The 17,499-nt window shown below is 35.6% G+C and overlaps 1 protein-coding gene across 4 annotated transcripts; it reads right to left on the bottom strand.

Annotated features, from left to right (window-relative positions):
• Positions 1-2,855: 2,855 nt before the first annotated feature.
• LOC127856307 (coadhesin-like) lies at positions 2,856-16,196 on the bottom strand. Of its 4 annotated transcripts, none has more exons than XM_052392427.1 (10): positions 16,107-16,196; positions 14,933-14,986; positions 9,150-9,248; positions 8,856-8,882; positions 8,124-8,285; positions 6,548-6,691; positions 5,402-5,566; positions 4,552-4,722; positions 3,311-3,481; positions 2,856-3,040 (listed from the first exon to the last, which is right to left on the bottom strand). In XM_052392427.1, exons 1-10 carry the CDS (start codon positions 16,135-16,137, stop codon positions 2,892-2,894), a joined length of 1,173 nt encoding a protein of 390 aa, XP_052248387.1. In that variant the 5' UTR covers positions 16,138-16,196; the 3' UTR covers positions 2,856-2,891. The 4 variants fall into 4 exon arrangements, with proteins under 4 accessions (XP_052248387.1, XP_052248388.1, XP_052248389.1 ...); XM_052392428.1 differs by having other exon boundaries at positions 16,072-16,160; XM_052392429.1 differs by lacking the exon at positions 9,150-9,248 and having other exon boundaries at positions 16,107-16,176.
• Positions 16,197-17,499: the final 1,303 nt, after the last annotated feature.

The following is a 17,499-nucleotide window of genomic DNA, read 5'->3' as shown; positions in this document are numbered from 1 at the left end:
ATAACAAAACTAAACTTGTGCTTTTAACTTAAATACTTCGGAGGTATGAATTACAGACATGTTAACTGATTTAAGGCCGCGAATTATTGAAAAGGACTGACATTTTCCAAAAAAAGCTTTATAATATCTTTGTTACCATTTTATATCTTAAAATCATTTTCAATTTAATATAAACATTTAGTCGGACAATAATTTGGGGATTTTATACATTCGGAGATTCATTAGCGAAATATTTTTAGCTTTAAGGATCAGTCATTTTTATGAATAAATGAACATGTCTCCACTTGCCTAAAATACTGTTTAAATGAATATTTCTTATTTGAGTATCATTTTAAGGGTAACACAAAAATATATAGCCTGCAGTGAACTGAGTGATTTTAAATTGAAGTTCAGCTATGCTCCCTATCTGGTATACATTAAAGGGTCATTTTCACGTTTTGGTAAATTGAAAAAATAAAAAAAAAGTTTCAGGTTCGCAAATTTTCGTTTTGGTTATGATATTTGTGAGGCAACAGTAACACTGAACATTTACCATGCTCTAAAATATTAATTATACGCATCTTTTGACGATTTAAAAACATGAAAATTAAAAGCGTTGCAACGAGAAACAATTGAATAATTTGGAGACTTCTGTTGTTGTCGTTATATTGTGTGAAACTTCGAGGATTGCCTATATAAAGTATAAAATAATTCTTAATTGTATTAGAACGGATGGCCGAGTGGTCGAAGTAGTATAATTTTACTGCAGGAAACCAGGGCTCAGTGGTTCGAGCCCTGTTGAGGGTTACTTTTTTTCTTTTATTCTTGATGTTTTACTGGAGCTTTTTAGATCCAATGTTGACATTTATCAATATAAAGCATTTAATGACAAACTTCAATACATGCCAAAATCTGTGAAAAGGTCCCTTTAATATATTTTGCTGTAATATGTTCTAAATAAAAAAAGTCAGAAATGTTTAACATCAACGAACATATTTACTTATTGTACCTGCCATATTAACGGATTACAAATTTAATCAAGATTATGGCATGGTGAGAGAGGGGTGGTCGCATTCTCTCCGTGGTAGGTGATGTTCCACGTGGGTTTATTAACAGCGTTAATGCCTTTCCATGTGACCTAAAATGTTTGCACATGTGTAGATAATATTACCAAGATAAGATGACACACGTCACCTTCTCATAAAATGTGAAATGAAAAACAAGACCTTTGTCTTATTACTCTAAAAGCGATGCACGTGAACGTGTTTCTTTCCTAAAAAACCTGAAAGTTTTCACGAACAACATAAACGGAGTCGGACTATTATCTGTAAATTACTCTTCGTGTTTTGTGTGTCGTCATTTGAACCGCGAGACACGATATTTTGAGCGATACACGAAGCGACACACGATATTTTGCGCGATACACGAAGCGACACGCGATATTTACCACGATATATCGCCTTTTGGGTAACCTACACATGGGCGATATTTAGTGGTACATTCTCGCGCGTCGCTTCGTGTATCGCGCAAAATATCGTGTGTCGCTTCGTGTGTCGTGTGTCGCCCTTGATAAAAGAAGGGCGAGATTATAAATTGCACTATCCGGATTCCGTAGTAAATGTAAAATTTTATTTCTTGCTATTTTAGGTGTTATAAAAGTCAATAAACGATTGCTCAGAAAAAAACAAGCCGATTGACGACCATTATTGATGAGCAGACGACATTGTTGATCGCGTGAATTAAATCTCGGGGGTTTCGACGGGAACTCGCGATTACACGAATCAGTTATAATTGATAGGTCTCTGATTAGTGGTTATCTACATTTGTATATATCTCTGTGATAATGTATACAATGCATACTCCTATCATAGTGTAATATTGTTGTTTTGCCAAAAATAATATATACTCTTCAATGGTCAGCGGCTTGAGGATAATTCCTCGGTTAGGTCGAAACGTGCAATTCCGACATAAAAAGGATAATATCTAACAAAACAAATAATATGTATATTTTTTTTACAAACCAGTTTATATCTGTGTTTTTATTTAAAAAAAATCATCATAGCATGTTGACCTATTGGAATAAAGGAACCCATTTTTTAACGCCGGATATTCCTTTTATGATAATCAAGTAACAACCCTTTGTTAACTTCATGTCATTGGTGAAATTGAGTGAAAGTTATTTTGTAGCCAATACTTCGCAGGAAGAAAAATTATGCAAGCTCAATTTTTAATTAAAGGGTCTTTTCACGTTGTGATAAATTAATAAAAAAATATATACAATTGTTTCGGATTCGCAAATTTTCATGGTAGTTAAGATATTTGTGAGGAAGCAGTAATACTGTACATTTACCCTGCTATACAATACCCATTAAATGCATCTTTTGACGATTGAAAACCCAAAAAATTATAAAGCGTTGAAACGCGAAACGATTGAATAATTTAGAGAGTTCTGTTGTTTTCGTTATATTTTGTGATACTACGAGGATTGGTTATATAAAGCATACAATACATCAGTCATTGCATGAGCACGGATGGCCGAGTGATCTAAGCGATAAACTTTTACTCCAAAGGTACTTTATTTTACTTTATTTTCTTTCTTTAATTTTATTCTTGTGTTTTTTTTACTGTAGCTCTTTAGATCCGATGTTTACATTTATCAATACATTGTATAAAGCATTTAATGACAAACTTCAATACATGCCAAAATCTGTGAAAAGGCCCCTTTAATATCGCGTCAATATGGTCATTGGTGGCAGTGTCTTATAAGATATTATCATTAACGACTAGTTTTGTAATGGGACATTTTATGACTTTTGGCAAAAGTCAACTTTTGTACCCGATGTTGAGGGATATATGTCGAATTCTAAATGAAAACGTGTGTGTTTACAATTTATTTTGCATATTTTTAAAATTCAAACGCAAATTAGCGCGGTACAGTTCACAGTAACCTGAGCGGTACCAGGGCAGTCTATGTCACGTCCGGTGCTGCAGTGACGTAATCGTTCACGTATTCCTTCACCGCAGGAGACCGAACAAGATCCGTCGAACCAGTGACCCCATTCTGTGAGAACAATCGTTTTTCTAAGAAACTGTCTGATTAATATGTCTGAATTGTTAAATTGATTCATTTAATCAACTTGTAAAACACACACTTTAATATACATGTAAAAAACGATCATTTAAAAGGAAACGAAACTAGCAAACTATTGATGAACATTAGTATTTCAATATCTAAATTTAAATGGATTCTAACTTTATGGAAATGAAATATGTTAATTATAAATCGTGCAATCCCTCTAAAGGGTTTGTAGCGACGATTATCGAGAAGCACCTGCACAAGCACCGTCCGCACAGTCGTGTCTTTGCGTTTTCTCTCCTGAGCAGTCTTGACCACCATTCGAAGGCGCCGGAGCGGTGCAAGTTCGATCACGTGATATCGTTCCCAGTCCGCAGGTGACCGAACACCTTGACCAGTCCGTCCATGTGCTCCACTGACCGTCAACTGGGCATAATGATAGAGTAATATGTGTATATGTATATACACTATATAGGTTATAACGCGGTATTGACCAGAGCGTATCAGACCGAGAGCAAATGTCCCCGAAAGTGTTCTTGTACAGCCAAACTTGGATGTGCTAAAGACGACATTTTCATTTAACGATGACGATTGAGATCGATCGTGTGCAAGAAGATTTTGACCGATATTGGCACAAAAGTAAACGTTAAGCTATATCGGCATAGCTTTCTTTTATTCCCGGCTTTTCCCGGCAGAAATGATGCAACGGTATTGTGCTACTTTTTATTTTAAAGGGACCTTTTCACGTTTTGGTAAATTGACAAAATATAAAAAATGTTTCAGATTCGCAAATGTTCGTTGTAGTTATAATATTTGTGTGGAAACAGTAACACTGAACATTTACCATGCTCTAAAATATCCATTATATTCATCTTTTGACGATTTAAAAACCTGAAAAATATAAAGCGTTGCACCGCGAAACCATGGAATGATTTTAAGAGTTCTTTTGTTGTCGTTATATTTTGTGACACTACGACGATTGCTTATATAAAGTATAAAATACAACTTTCATTGTATCAGTACGGATGGCCGAGTTGTTTAAGCGTTATACTTTTACTCCACGGGTCAGTTTTTCGAGCCCAGTTGAGGGTTACTTTTTTGTATTCTTGTTTTTTACTGGAGTTTTTTTTTAGATCAAATGTTTAGATTTATTTATATAAAGCATTTAATGACAAACTTCAATACATGCCAAAATCTGTGAAAATGTCCCTTTAAGTAATTTAACAACGAAATTAAGGATTACTTATCACTTAATCTATAAATGATTGCAACTCAAAACACTTTAGCGCTATGTTTTGAGCATAGAACATATCAGTGCATTTATTAATTAATCAAATGTCGATAACGAAGAAGATTGTTGCCAAGAAACGAAACTAAAAAAATATTATTTTGTGTATTTAAAGTGGAATTTTCACAACAATGATGTTTAGTTTAAACTCTTAGAAATTAAATGCTATCATATCTTGTTTAATACTTAAACACGTAATATAACTCACTGATGCAAGATTGGACATTGCACGCCTGTCTGTCATAGCTATCCCCAGGACAGGGCGCCCCGGGGGCGGACGGTATCGGGTACGAACAGGTGCGGGAGCGAATCTTCATACCGGTTCCGCATGAATGGCTACACGAGGTAAATGGCGACCACGGGCCCCAGTGACCGTCCACTGAAATGGAAAAATATAGAATATGAAGTGTACACATCGAACAGAAACGTCAATAGGGCGATATTAAGGACAGGCTTAATTACAATAGAGAGTTAATAGAATGCCAGCTTAGTGTTGAATAAAGGGTGGTTTATTTTGCGTTATTCGGCAACTCTTAAATGCGATGCAGCATACAGGAAACTCTATGGTAGTATTTCATTTGGGGACGTTTTTTTGCGTTGCTAAGAACTACCGGGGTAATTCGATTGCTCTAAAAATATTGATACCACTTGGTTGGTGGTATAACAAGTAAAATGAAATTGAACTTTTTGGGCTTAGACGCCTCTATAACGCATTGGAGAATATAGTGATTTGTTGGTATTTATCGAATATGGACTTTAAAATGAAGGATTTTTCATAGCAATGTAGGCTTCCTGTCCCAAATTACTTATCTGGGGATTTGTCCAGGAATTATCTTAAAGTAGGGCACTTGTAAATTACTGGCATAAGCATGTACACTTTAAACTTGTAAACTAGCATGAAAACGACGAAACATCAATCTTTAAAAATTATATTACGACCATAACTGTCTTACTGAGCGGGAACGAACTTGGGAACGCGGGAACGCCACGGCTTATTTAACGATTTAGTTAAAAACAAAAAATTATATTACACAATAACACATTAAACATTTAGTTACCGTGACATTGTCCCATATCGCACATTTGATTTTCAGTCGAAGAACCGTAGCACGAGCCGCTGCCTGTCATACACCTGCGATACCTCTGTTTGTATCCCTGACCACACGTGACAGAACACGCTGTAAATCCCGTCCATGTCGACCAGAGGTCATTCGAGTGTACACCTGTTTGCAGATACATTTTTCGCGCGTTAATGGTTTGCAACATCAATTGACGAATGCACAAATGGCAATCAGATGAAAGTACATAATTTTGGAACTCAAATGTCACGTGTTTACCCATCAGAGAACTGTCGCGACATTGTCTCGGACAATCGGATAGACGGAAAGAAAGACGGAAGGATTTACATATCGAAGGAGGGACGTAGGTAGAAAAACGGAAGGATTACATATTGAATGAGGGACGTAGGTCATACTTATATACCGGTAATTTTCACTTCACCGCGGGTGCGGAAACATTCTTAATCCGCTATAAAACTAGAACTTAAATTTGCTTCATGAAGGGGACATTTACCAAACATATACCTATGATAAATAATGTTGATTAGATATTTTTTTAAATGTAGTAAGTAAGGCTTGATTGGTCATTGTCGGCTCGGGTACTACTCATATGTACCCTGGGTACTCTAAAGTATACTAACATGTACCCCGGATACGGTTAATATACTTAAACGTACCCGGTCGATATTAGACGTACCCGAGTTGTATTCCCGCCCAAAATCCGATGTCGTAAAACGCGCTACATTTTACCGTAAAACGAAATTGTTTATCTTAAACAAACTTTTTAAAAGACTGCATCAACATGCTTTTTGAGTATGAGTTTCGATAATATAGAGACCATTTAACAGAAAATTGACATAAATGTGAACATAATTTTTTTTAAGCCGACAACGACCGATTCAGCGTTAAAATTCCAGGGTACATTATTAGTATATTTACCGTACCCGGGGTACATGTAAGTATGCTTCAGAGTACCCGGGATACATGTAAGTAGTACCCGAGCCGATTATGACCAATCGAGCGTAAGTAAGCGATCAAAGAAGCCCAGAAGACCGGAGAATTCAAAAAATTAGGTGGATGGGTATTGCACGATCATGGTTTCTTGTGAGTGTCGGGATAACTAGTATTAACTACGCTTCTGCCTACCTGGAGTGCTCTGAGTCGACGACTGACAATGACCGCACGTGGACGCACAATATTGCTCGGCGTAACCCGGTACCGTGGCACACAGTATAGCGAAGCATGATGGGAGCTGATCTACGCACGCATGTGGCATATGTGGTGAAGGTCCTGTCATAAATTAACAACTGCACCTGAATTGTGTCTGTTTAAATTGTATTATACATTATTACATTAAAGTCGCGCAATATTATTTATTTCGATGACGAAGCGGTTTTAAATAATGTCGAATTTTGTAATTTTGGGCAATAATGAATGACTTGAGTGCTTACAAGATCACATTAGAGAAGATTGAAAAGTAAAAGTGCACATCGAATTCAGACTTTACAAGAGTACATTGATCTACATTTGTGCACACGGAACAGCATGGGTACTGATCCAAATACATTCAAAGACATGATGCTTCATAAGTACACATTGGATTCACATTAACTACACGTGTGCACACTAAGCATAACGAGAGCAAATTTGTCTTCAAGAGTTTGCATAGGACCTCCTGAGTGCACATTGGTCTATAGGAACGCTTATTTGGGCTACATGACAGTACATTGAAAAAACATAAGTGCACTTTGGGCTGCATAAATGCGCATTGAGCAACGTGAGAAAACAGTTGAGTACATGAATGCACATTGGGCTTCGTGGAAGGACATTTTACCACATGAGTTTGCATACGAGTTAATGATTGAATTTAACTATCTGAGTGCATACTGGACTACATGAGTGCATACCGGACCACATTAGTTCAGATTAAACTGCATGAGTGCATACCGGACCACATAATTGCAAATTGGACTGAATCAGTTCCCATGGGACTACGTGACTGCATATTGGACTACATGAATGCATATTGGACTGCACGAGTGCATATTTGACTACGTGAGAGCACATTGGTCTATATAAGGGCACAATGGACTACATTAAGGCACATTCGATAATATGAGGGCACATTGGACAAGATGGGGTCACATCTGACAACACGAGGAAACATTGTGCTAGATTGGGGCGCATTTGACTACATGAGGGCACATTAGACTACATGAGTGAATATAGGACCCCATGAGTGCGCATATGAGTTCATGAGTGCACATTGAAATACAAGAGGGTACATTAGGCTATAGTGTTTCACATTGGGCTACATGGGGCCACCTTAGACTACACAGGTGCACAATGTACCACACATGTGCATTATGGACTACAAAGGGCAAATTGGACTTCATAAGTGCACATTGGACATAAGTGCACAATATACACAATGAGAGCACATTTTATATCACACTGGGGCACATCGAATTACATGGGTGCACGTTTAAATATACAAGTTCATATTGGAATACACGAGTGGTTTATATATATTGTGTTTTTACATTATAGCGTTTGTTTTTGCTGATTGTTTTTAGATGAAATACCAAAATACGTTTGTTGTAATTAAACATTTTTCAATCTTGTTTTTGGAGATGCGCATTTACAGACATGTATATTACGCTGAGAATACATGAACATGTGTAAATACGTAAATTTGAAATCGGATTCTTAAGTAACAAACCGTTACAGATGCAGGTCATTTTTTGCTGGTAATTATCCCCACAGAAGTTATTCGGAACGAAGTGTCCTTGACCATCAAGGCATGACCGACTTAAGTACTGAATGTTTGTGGAGCAATCGCAGGGGGAGTCCGGAGACCATGGAGACCAGTGGTAGTCGTCCACTGCATCCACGTGAGGAGTAGACGAGGGTGAATATTTGTATCATCATCATCATCATCATCATCATCATCATCATCATCATCATCATCATCATCATCATCATCATCATCATCATCATCATCATCATCATCATCATCATCATCATCATCATCATCACCACCACCACCACCATCATCATCATCATCATCATCATCATCATCATCATCATCATCATCATCATCATCATCATCATCATCATCATCATTTTTATCATCATCGTCATTATCGTCATCATTATAGTCACCATTATCGTCACCATTATCGTCATTATCGTCACCAACATCTTAGGATTCATGAATTTTTAGAAGTAAAATTAAATTCAAGTAAAAGAAATGCATACTGTTATTTGGGGTGGGGGCAATAGTATATTTTGGTTATAAATTCATTATTCAAGATCTAAGTTTCTAATCTTTATTTAAAAACTATGCATGTCATTCTAGAATACTTTTTCTAAGATTACTATAGGCTTTTATTTAATACATACATTATTATAAACGTCATATAATTATAACACAAGTATTTGAAGCACTTACATAAGAAGCGGCCCAAACGACCTGTTTCTGAAACAGAAACAGGATCCAAACACGCATATTGAAATAGTATATAAGTTAAGCATAGAACTTAAACAACATACAATTGCAATAGGGCCGCATACGATTTTAAATAAACACATAACGCTTAAAAGTAGACGTATTTTTTTTACTTTAAGATATGCATTTGAGTTTTAACAACCAAACATTTTAACATCGAAAAGCAACATCATTAAAAGAGCGCACACAAATGCACATTGGCCAAATGTTTTGGGGTCGAAGCAGTTGACATTGGACCTGTGGTTAAAACCCGCTGCCGTTGCGTGTGAGTTTGGTTGGTGGTCACCAGCCTCTTGATACCCCTAATCCCACCCGCAGCACACGGCGACATTATAACTGAAAAATCTTTCTTTTATAAATACATCTCTTTCAAAACGTCCTCTCAACGTTTGTGCGTGTTATAAATGTTAATAATGAGCATTAGTACCTGGAATAATCCTGGACAAATTCGGCTTGGAAGGAAATCATGAGAATCAAAATACATGGGTAAACGTGGATAGCGTGCGTGGGATGGCACAATCCTCAAGGTCCATTGTAGCGCCGTTAAATGTCGCATCGCCCTTATATGTCGCAGGCTACGAGATTTGTCGCAACCTTGACGATAAATGTCGCAAGGAACGATTAATGTCGCAAATCCTACTAACGATATATGTCGCAACTTAAACAATAAAAGTCGCAAAAATGTCAACTGCCGATATATGTCGCAACATTAACGATAAATGTCGCACACCTTTGTAAGTCATGTTAAAAATGAAAAGTTGAAGTAAAAATGACTAAAACTTTAAGGTCTGATCTAGATTACCCAACGAGGTTCTTTGGGCCGACTTCCATTACAATGGTCAGTTTTTAGTTAGTATTTAAATAAATTCCATTAAGTCTAATGCCCAGGGTTGCGAGAGAATTTACATATTTTACTTGCATACATAGAGTTAACCCTTACATTTTAAGTAGTGTCATTTTAATATTCAGGGTTGCTCAAACATTGGCGTTTAGTTATTTAACCACGATTTAAAGTGGTTTTGGATAATAATCTTTATATCTTGAGGAAATATAGATTTGAATTATTAAATCTTCAAAGCAAGTCGCAATATCTAGCTTACCAGGATCATATATTTTTTTAATTTTATAAAAGCTAGTATACAATATATTTTGCTAAAAAAAAGACAATTAATCCCAATGTTGTGCTATATATATACAGATATAAAGTCTATGATTTTTTGTTCGATTATTTATGCGTAAAAAACGCATGGGTAATAATACACGTATTATAAAATCGTTACCATGCGCTATTTATAGAAATATTAACTACTTAATTTACAAAATCCGCCTTTTTTTAACGTACAATACTAGTTCTACAAAGACATAAATAAACAATAAACGTTAGCCTATGTAGTAAAATGCATCTCGGGTCGCGTCAGGTATTCCGAATCACGTCACTTATTCCGAATCGCAATAATGGTAGTATTTTGTCTCATCAACCTTGTAAGAGTATTGAACAGGCTTTACCATTTTTGGTTGTTCATTCCACTTTTATTGCACGTCAATTTGATTGTATTGTTTTTTAACTGGCGTGGCACTTAGACGTTGTCTTTTATGATGTTTGATAGGTGGATTTTCATGTACCATTCGCTTTCTAGGGCGCCACACAACTAGTAACGCAAATAAGCTTGGTATAGAAGCGTGGCGCTTGTATGTAAGTGAAGTTATCAATGTATCCGATTGAGGTAATATACCGTTATGGAAGCATGCCCGTTAAATTGAGAAAATGTTTAACTGATTCGACCGAGTCACCATATTTGGCTAAAATACCACTATTAAATATTTAAATACAGGTCACACATCCAATGTATTTGCTCACACATTCACTTTGTCGCTTTTATTATTTTGCTAAATGTCCTACGCCCATATTTCAGTAGCCAAAAGTTCGAATCAAGACTTTTCTCGAACAATTGACTATCAAGTTCTTGTAGAGAACACAAACAACCACCACGCTGATAGTGACGTGCCGTCTGAATTCGTCACATGCACGTGACCATTAATATACGTTAGACTTCTTTTTTAATTTTAACGTTTAGTGCCAATGTTTCAGTTGCCAAAATTTTCACACACGAGTTTTCAAACCATCGACTTATACGTGCTAGTAGAACACATGACAGCCACGTGACTTTTTCGTTTGGTTATTGAAACTAAGTCTTTGTACGTGATTAGTCATCCGGCAACACTTTTTTTATCTAGTGTTTAATGTAAATATTGCCCATGTGTCGGAGAGATCCTGGGCTAAAGACTTACACAAGTCCCTGCAAAGTTGGTGTACGTGACAGACCATTAAGCCAAATTGCTAACAGCGCAATTATTTATATGGTAACGTACAGCGACCAAATTGTATAATCCCTAGTCCCAATTAAGAGATTTCCCGGTCTATTGATGAACACGTACTTGAATAGAACACAAACACCTATACAGCTTATATAGGCACACACTATCGGAATTCGTCACGTCTACACGATCATTAATCCAATTTAGCGATTTCATTGTTTTTATTTATCGTGCAGTGACCCTTTTTTAAGTGGCCAAAAGAAGCAACCGACAGTTTCCGGACTATGGCCCTTTATTTGCTTGCACACTACCACAACATTATCGTTACAACTCAAGTACCTTACCAGCGAGTCTTTACTGATCCGAGGCAAACTCCCAAGAAATCACAAGAAAATCTTTCCAGATCTGGCAGGATTTTTTGTTTAAGTATTTATTATGAAAAGTATTATTATATAATTTTTTATTTTGAAAACAGTGTATAAGTTAAGGTTTATAACAAATAAATACCTTAATTAAAAGAAAAGTAAAAATAACAACTGATTGGTCGTTGATACTGTAAGACGCAATTATTGTACCACGTGGCTAGGCTATCATCACGTGTCTGGTTATAACGGCAAGATTTGATATACAGCTCTGCTCGGAACCAGTCAAATCTCCGCGCGGAGTTTGGATCCGCGGGGCAAAAATCTGCAGTTCTTACTTTCGATAAAATTAGCTTTGGTTTGATATATTCGAAAAATAAACGTTTCGCGTGAGACAATTACGTGAAGAAGATAATACATGAATACACATGATTTAAGGTTTAACGTGGTAAAAATACACAGGTAAAATAAGTAATTAAATTAAACACCATAACATGTATCATATTTCATTATTTTGCAAGTAATATTAATCTACCAGTGACATTATTTTAATCAATATGATGAAATAGTATCATTTTTATCAGGCACCTTGAACGTGTTCTAGATTTTGGATACCTATATATCCGGTTAAGGTCGGCCTTGGGTTGAATAAATGTAAACTATATTTTCTGTAACCTCACTAGTCAGTAATTATATCTGGTTTGCGCAAAGAACTTGACTTTATGGCATGTTAATTGGTTCGGGATAGTTGGGTTTGTTACGAGGGAATGTGTAATAATATGTTTCTTTCTGTTTATATCTTTGGGTTTCAGGTATTTTGTAACCATTAAGACACTGTGCCAATATAATTACGATAACATCTTTAAATGCTGATTATGTAACAAAATAACCACAAATTTACCATGTTTATTTGAAAGCTTATATAAATGATGCATGCGTGTCTGAATTAATCAGTTTAAAAGTCAGCAATACTTTAGGTCATCAAAATGTAAGTTATGTATTTTCTTGCATGTTTAATATGTTCTTTGGGTAAAAATACTGTGGAAAAAACACACATTTTTGTATTTCCTTTTAGCAAATATTCATAAAATCATACTAAGTTAATAAAACATTTAACAGCATTTATCACTGCTCCTGTATGTACAGCATATTAATGTATGACCTTATCATCCAATTTTTTTTCCGGACTGTTAATGATGTATTTGCGATTTTAAAATAACTTGACACAAATGATTACCATATGGAGACAACTTGTCGCACAAAAAACCAGTGCCTTAAGCTCCTGTGGTCAAAATGAAACATAAAGATCAAATCGAAAGAATGGCAATTCTACCAGAGGATTTAATCCCGTGACGAGTACGATTTCAAATTCCAAAAGGATCGGGAATCTAATAAAACAAAGTTACTGTGTACGGAGGACGATCATTGGAACTGTTACTCACCAAATACTTTACTATTCACGAAAGTAAAAGAAATAACTATCAGAAGGCTAAGTTCACTGATAAACGGTGACGAGGTATATTTCACTAGATTGATACTCTGCAGCGAGTCAGTGAATCGGCAAAATAGAATACCGCTGCTTATATGTTAAGCATAAATTGAAGGGGACGATATTGAAAAAATAAAAAGAACATATCAGTCTTCAGTCAGTTCATCAGTATGCCAGTACAAACTACGGCATATGACAGTGCGTCTGCAAAAAAGTAATACAGTAACTAAGATAATGATACATGTACTACATTCATGTAACTAACACACAATATTCAATATAATTTTATCGTAATTTGTGTTGGTGTAATAATGTTAATGTTGTATCACATCTTACAACCTTGGCCAATCTTGAAAACAGCAGTCCATTTAGCACAGAAAAATCAACAACTGGCTACTTGAGCCAAGAATTATAAGACTTGATTGGGCCAATATTGACCAGAACTGACCATTTCGGACAATACTATCTTAAAACTGACAATTTTTGTGGAACCTCGTCGGGTAATCTAGAATCTAACCTTAAAGTTTCAGTCATTTTACTTCAATTTTTAAATTTTTACTTGACTTACAAAGGTGTGCGACATTTATCGTTTATGTTGCGACATATATCGGCAGTTGAAATTTCTGCGACATTTATCGTTAAAGTTGCGACATATATCGTTAGTAGGATTTGCGACATTTATCGTTTCTTGCGACATTTATCGTCAAGGTTGCGACAAATCTCGTAGCCTGCGACATATAAGGGCGATGCGACATTTAACGGCGCTACATCCATTTCAAGCAAAAGAATATTATTAGTTTCGAAGGTCTACAGTGTTTATTGAAGGGTGGTTAGTGGGAAGCACCATATCGTAAGACAGAGCACACACTACTCGGTGATGAACACAAACAGCAAACATTACCTATACGTTTACATCGAACAGTAACAACAAAGTAATCAAAATAACACAATGTCCATTTTATCACATGCTATACCCTGTTTCCCATCTTATACAACCATTACATATTTTTAAGCGTTTTCATTGGCTTAGTTTTCGTTTATTGACCAATCGCATTTTGTTATTTTGCTGAAATGACGTTGCAACGTCAAATGACGTCACGAAATGTAAAAAAAAAACAAAACATTCGGGATTTATCATAATGTTTGTGTAAATATTTATTTAATTTGCTAATTTAAAAGCATGTGATAAAACGATCCGACACTCGTTGTCATATCATACCAAAGGCTCGTTTACTAACAAAATTCCTAAACTCGTTTAATAAAATATGGTATGATATGACAACTCGTGCCAGATCCTATATATATATAAATGTATTTTCAATTGTTTAAAGTAAAGGACAATACACAAGTCCACATATTACCTTTATTTCCTACATGCCCTTGTGTACTACCTGCGTTTTGTATGTGCTTAATTAAGAGGCTTATATGAGGTTCAGCCAGGCATTATACCGATTTTAACACGAATGTTTTGCATTGACCGTTCAGAGGCGGTGATTCCAGGTGTAATCCTTGTGTATGTATAATTTGTGTTCTGTTGTAAAATATTTTACAAGAACAATAAATTCTCTTTTGATACAGTTTCTGAAGTTTCATTGTTTGCTATATATCTTTAAAAAAATCAAACTTAATACATTTTCACGAGACAGATGATTAATGTAGGTGAAACTCATATCAACACAGTACAATTATACGTGTATGTTTTGTCTGTAATAGTACAACAACATATTAATCATCCGTTCGAGTAGATCCTATGGTCGAGACAGCTGCGACAATTTTATAAACGCGATACATAAGGACGTCACTATCAAAGCGCATATCATAAACTATATAATTAAAAATAAAAACCTACCAACCTGCATTGACACAGACTACAAAGACGCTCGCGGTCACAAACGCCCACGCAACATCTGAAAAACGAATTATAAAATGCACTAAAGTTTTAACTGACTACCACCAGCTCTTCAACAACCAAACACGCAATCATCACCATAACAATCTGAATTTTGTTTAGTTATTATCGTCCACTACCGCCGTAACCAAAACACGGTGTAATTGCAACTGATGCAAATGCTAATACTTCACAAAATTTTGCTGTAGCTGTTGCTGCCCTCCAGCTGCCGCATCTGCAACTGCTACGACTACTACTACTACTACTACTACTACTACTACTACTACTACTACTACTACTACTACTACTACTACTACTACTACTACTACTACTACTACTACTACTACTACTACTACTACTACTACTACTACTACTACTACTACTACTACTACTACTACTACTACTACTACTACTACTACTACTACTACTACTACTACTACTACTACTACTACTACTACTACCACTACTTCTTCTACTACTACTACTACTACTACTACTACTACTTCTACTACTACTACTACTTCTACTACTACTACTACTACTACTACTACTACTACTACTACTACTACTACTACTACTACTACTACTACTACTACTACTACTACTACTACTACTACTACTACTACTACTACTACTACTACTACTACTACTACTACTACTACTACTACTACTACTACTACTACTACTACTACTACTACTACTACTACTACTACTACTACTACTACTACTACTACTACTACTACTACTTCTACTACTACTACTACTACTACTACTACTACTACTACTACTACTACTACTACTACTACTACTACTACTACTACTACTACTACTACTACTACAACAACAACTACTACTACTACTACTACTGCTACTACAACTAAAAAACAACAACAACTTCTACTACTACTACAACAACAACAACCGCTACTATAACTATTACTACTATTACTATGCGACTTAAAAACATCATGTATTTTACTTTATTAATACTAGGTTAATTACCTTAGATTACAGCATGCAGTTATTAAAAAACAAAACAAAAAAAAACTAAAAGACTAAAGTGCTAGTGCAATGTCTACCGAAAAGCATAAATGGGCAACTCACGCAACATAAACATTGTTTTCCAACAATTAACTCACTGTCATATCGAGTGACATAAGCCCTTGTCATCCAGTTTGTTTCAAGGCCTTATAATGACTCTTATCGCTACACGTTCTTATCGTTCCAATGCACGATTTTTACCGTTGTTTGTGGGGTCATCAATTTTATTAATTACTCAACAAAGGAACGCACCATTTGATTGTAAATGGAATGTGCTAATTGTTTGTTAAAATGTCATCAATATAACATTTTATTAAACGAATTATTGTTTCGTTCGATATACAATAAGCTATGTAGCAATGCTGAATACCCAGAAAGCTGGGGCCTTGTATACATAGTTCCAATATTTAAGGGTGGAAAACCAAACGAAGCTAAAAAGTACAGAGGTATAACTGTAAATAATATTTTAGCCAAAATATATTCGCAACTTCTTTTCAATCGTCTCACAAAGTGGACAAACAAACATGATACAATTATCAACTGCCAATGCGGATATCAAATAGGAAAAAGCACATCAACTGCATTTTTATACTTCATTCAATAATATCATAAGTAATAAATTCAGGTAAAAAATTATACACAATTTTTATCGAATATCAACAATGTTATGATATAATCGATCATGCACTACCATGGCAGAAATTAATGACAGAAAACATAGCTCCAAAATGGCAAATGCCTTAAGAGCCATGTATAGTGTCGTTAAATCAATAATAAAGTTTAATCAAACATTGTCAGACCCCATCAGTATTCAACAAGGCGTAAAGCAAGGCGACGACAGTTTATCTTTGTTGTTCATGATGTTCGTAAATGACATACTACAGAACATTGACACGAACATAGATGACTTCTTCACCATAAACGAGTTAAAACTCTTTCTAATATTATACGCTGACGACCAAATTCTTTTTGCAACCTCCCAAGTAGCGCTTCAAAAGATGTTAAACAACATAGAAACTTACTGTATCACGTGGAAATTAAAAATCAATACAGCCAAAGCAAAAGTTTTAATTTTTGAAAAAGCAACCAGATATACTGATATCGATATTTTTATGGCAAGCGGTTCGACGCATAATCCCAAGAAACTAGGTTTCTCAGAATGAGAACCTAGGTTCTCGCTTGAAGATTGCACATGGCTTCAAGAACCCAAGTTTTCAAATGAGAACCTATGTTTTCATGAGAACCTAGGTTCTTATTTGAAAACCTAGGTTCTCATGAGAACCTAGGTTCTCATGAAAAACCTAGTTTCTTGGGAGTAAGCGTCGAACTGCTTGCTATGGCATAGGTTTCTCATGAGAACCTAGGTTCTCAGAATGAGAACCTAGGTTCTTGTGAAAACCTAGGATACCAAACGAGAACTTAAGTTCTCAGAATGAGAACCTAGGTTCTTATGAGAACCTAGGTTCTCATGAGAACATAAGTTCTATGTGT

The sequence above is a fragment of the Dreissena polymorpha genome, chromosome 13, assembly GCF_020536995.1.
Source record: "Dreissena polymorpha isolate Duluth1 chromosome 13, UMN_Dpol_1.0, whole genome shotgun sequence".
In the NCBI taxonomy this organism is placed as follows: domain Eukaryota; kingdom Metazoa; phylum Mollusca; class Bivalvia; order Myida; family Dreissenidae; genus Dreissena; species Dreissena polymorpha.
Note: the sequence above shows the minus strand (reverse complement) of the source record. Positions and strands in the feature narration are given on the sequence as shown.

Coding starts and splice junctions, on each gene's coding strand:
- LOC127856307 (XM_052392427.1), bottom strand. CDS start 16,137: ATGACAAGGGCTTATGTCACTCGATATGACA. Junction 4,723..5,401: donor CGATATGGGACAATGTCACG/GTAACTAAATGT, acceptor TTTCCATTTCAG/TGGACGGTCACTGGGGCCCG. Junction 3,041..3,310: donor TGCGGACGGTGCTTGTGCAG/GTGCTTCTCGAT, acceptor TTGTTCTCACAG/AATGGGGTCACTGGTTCGAC.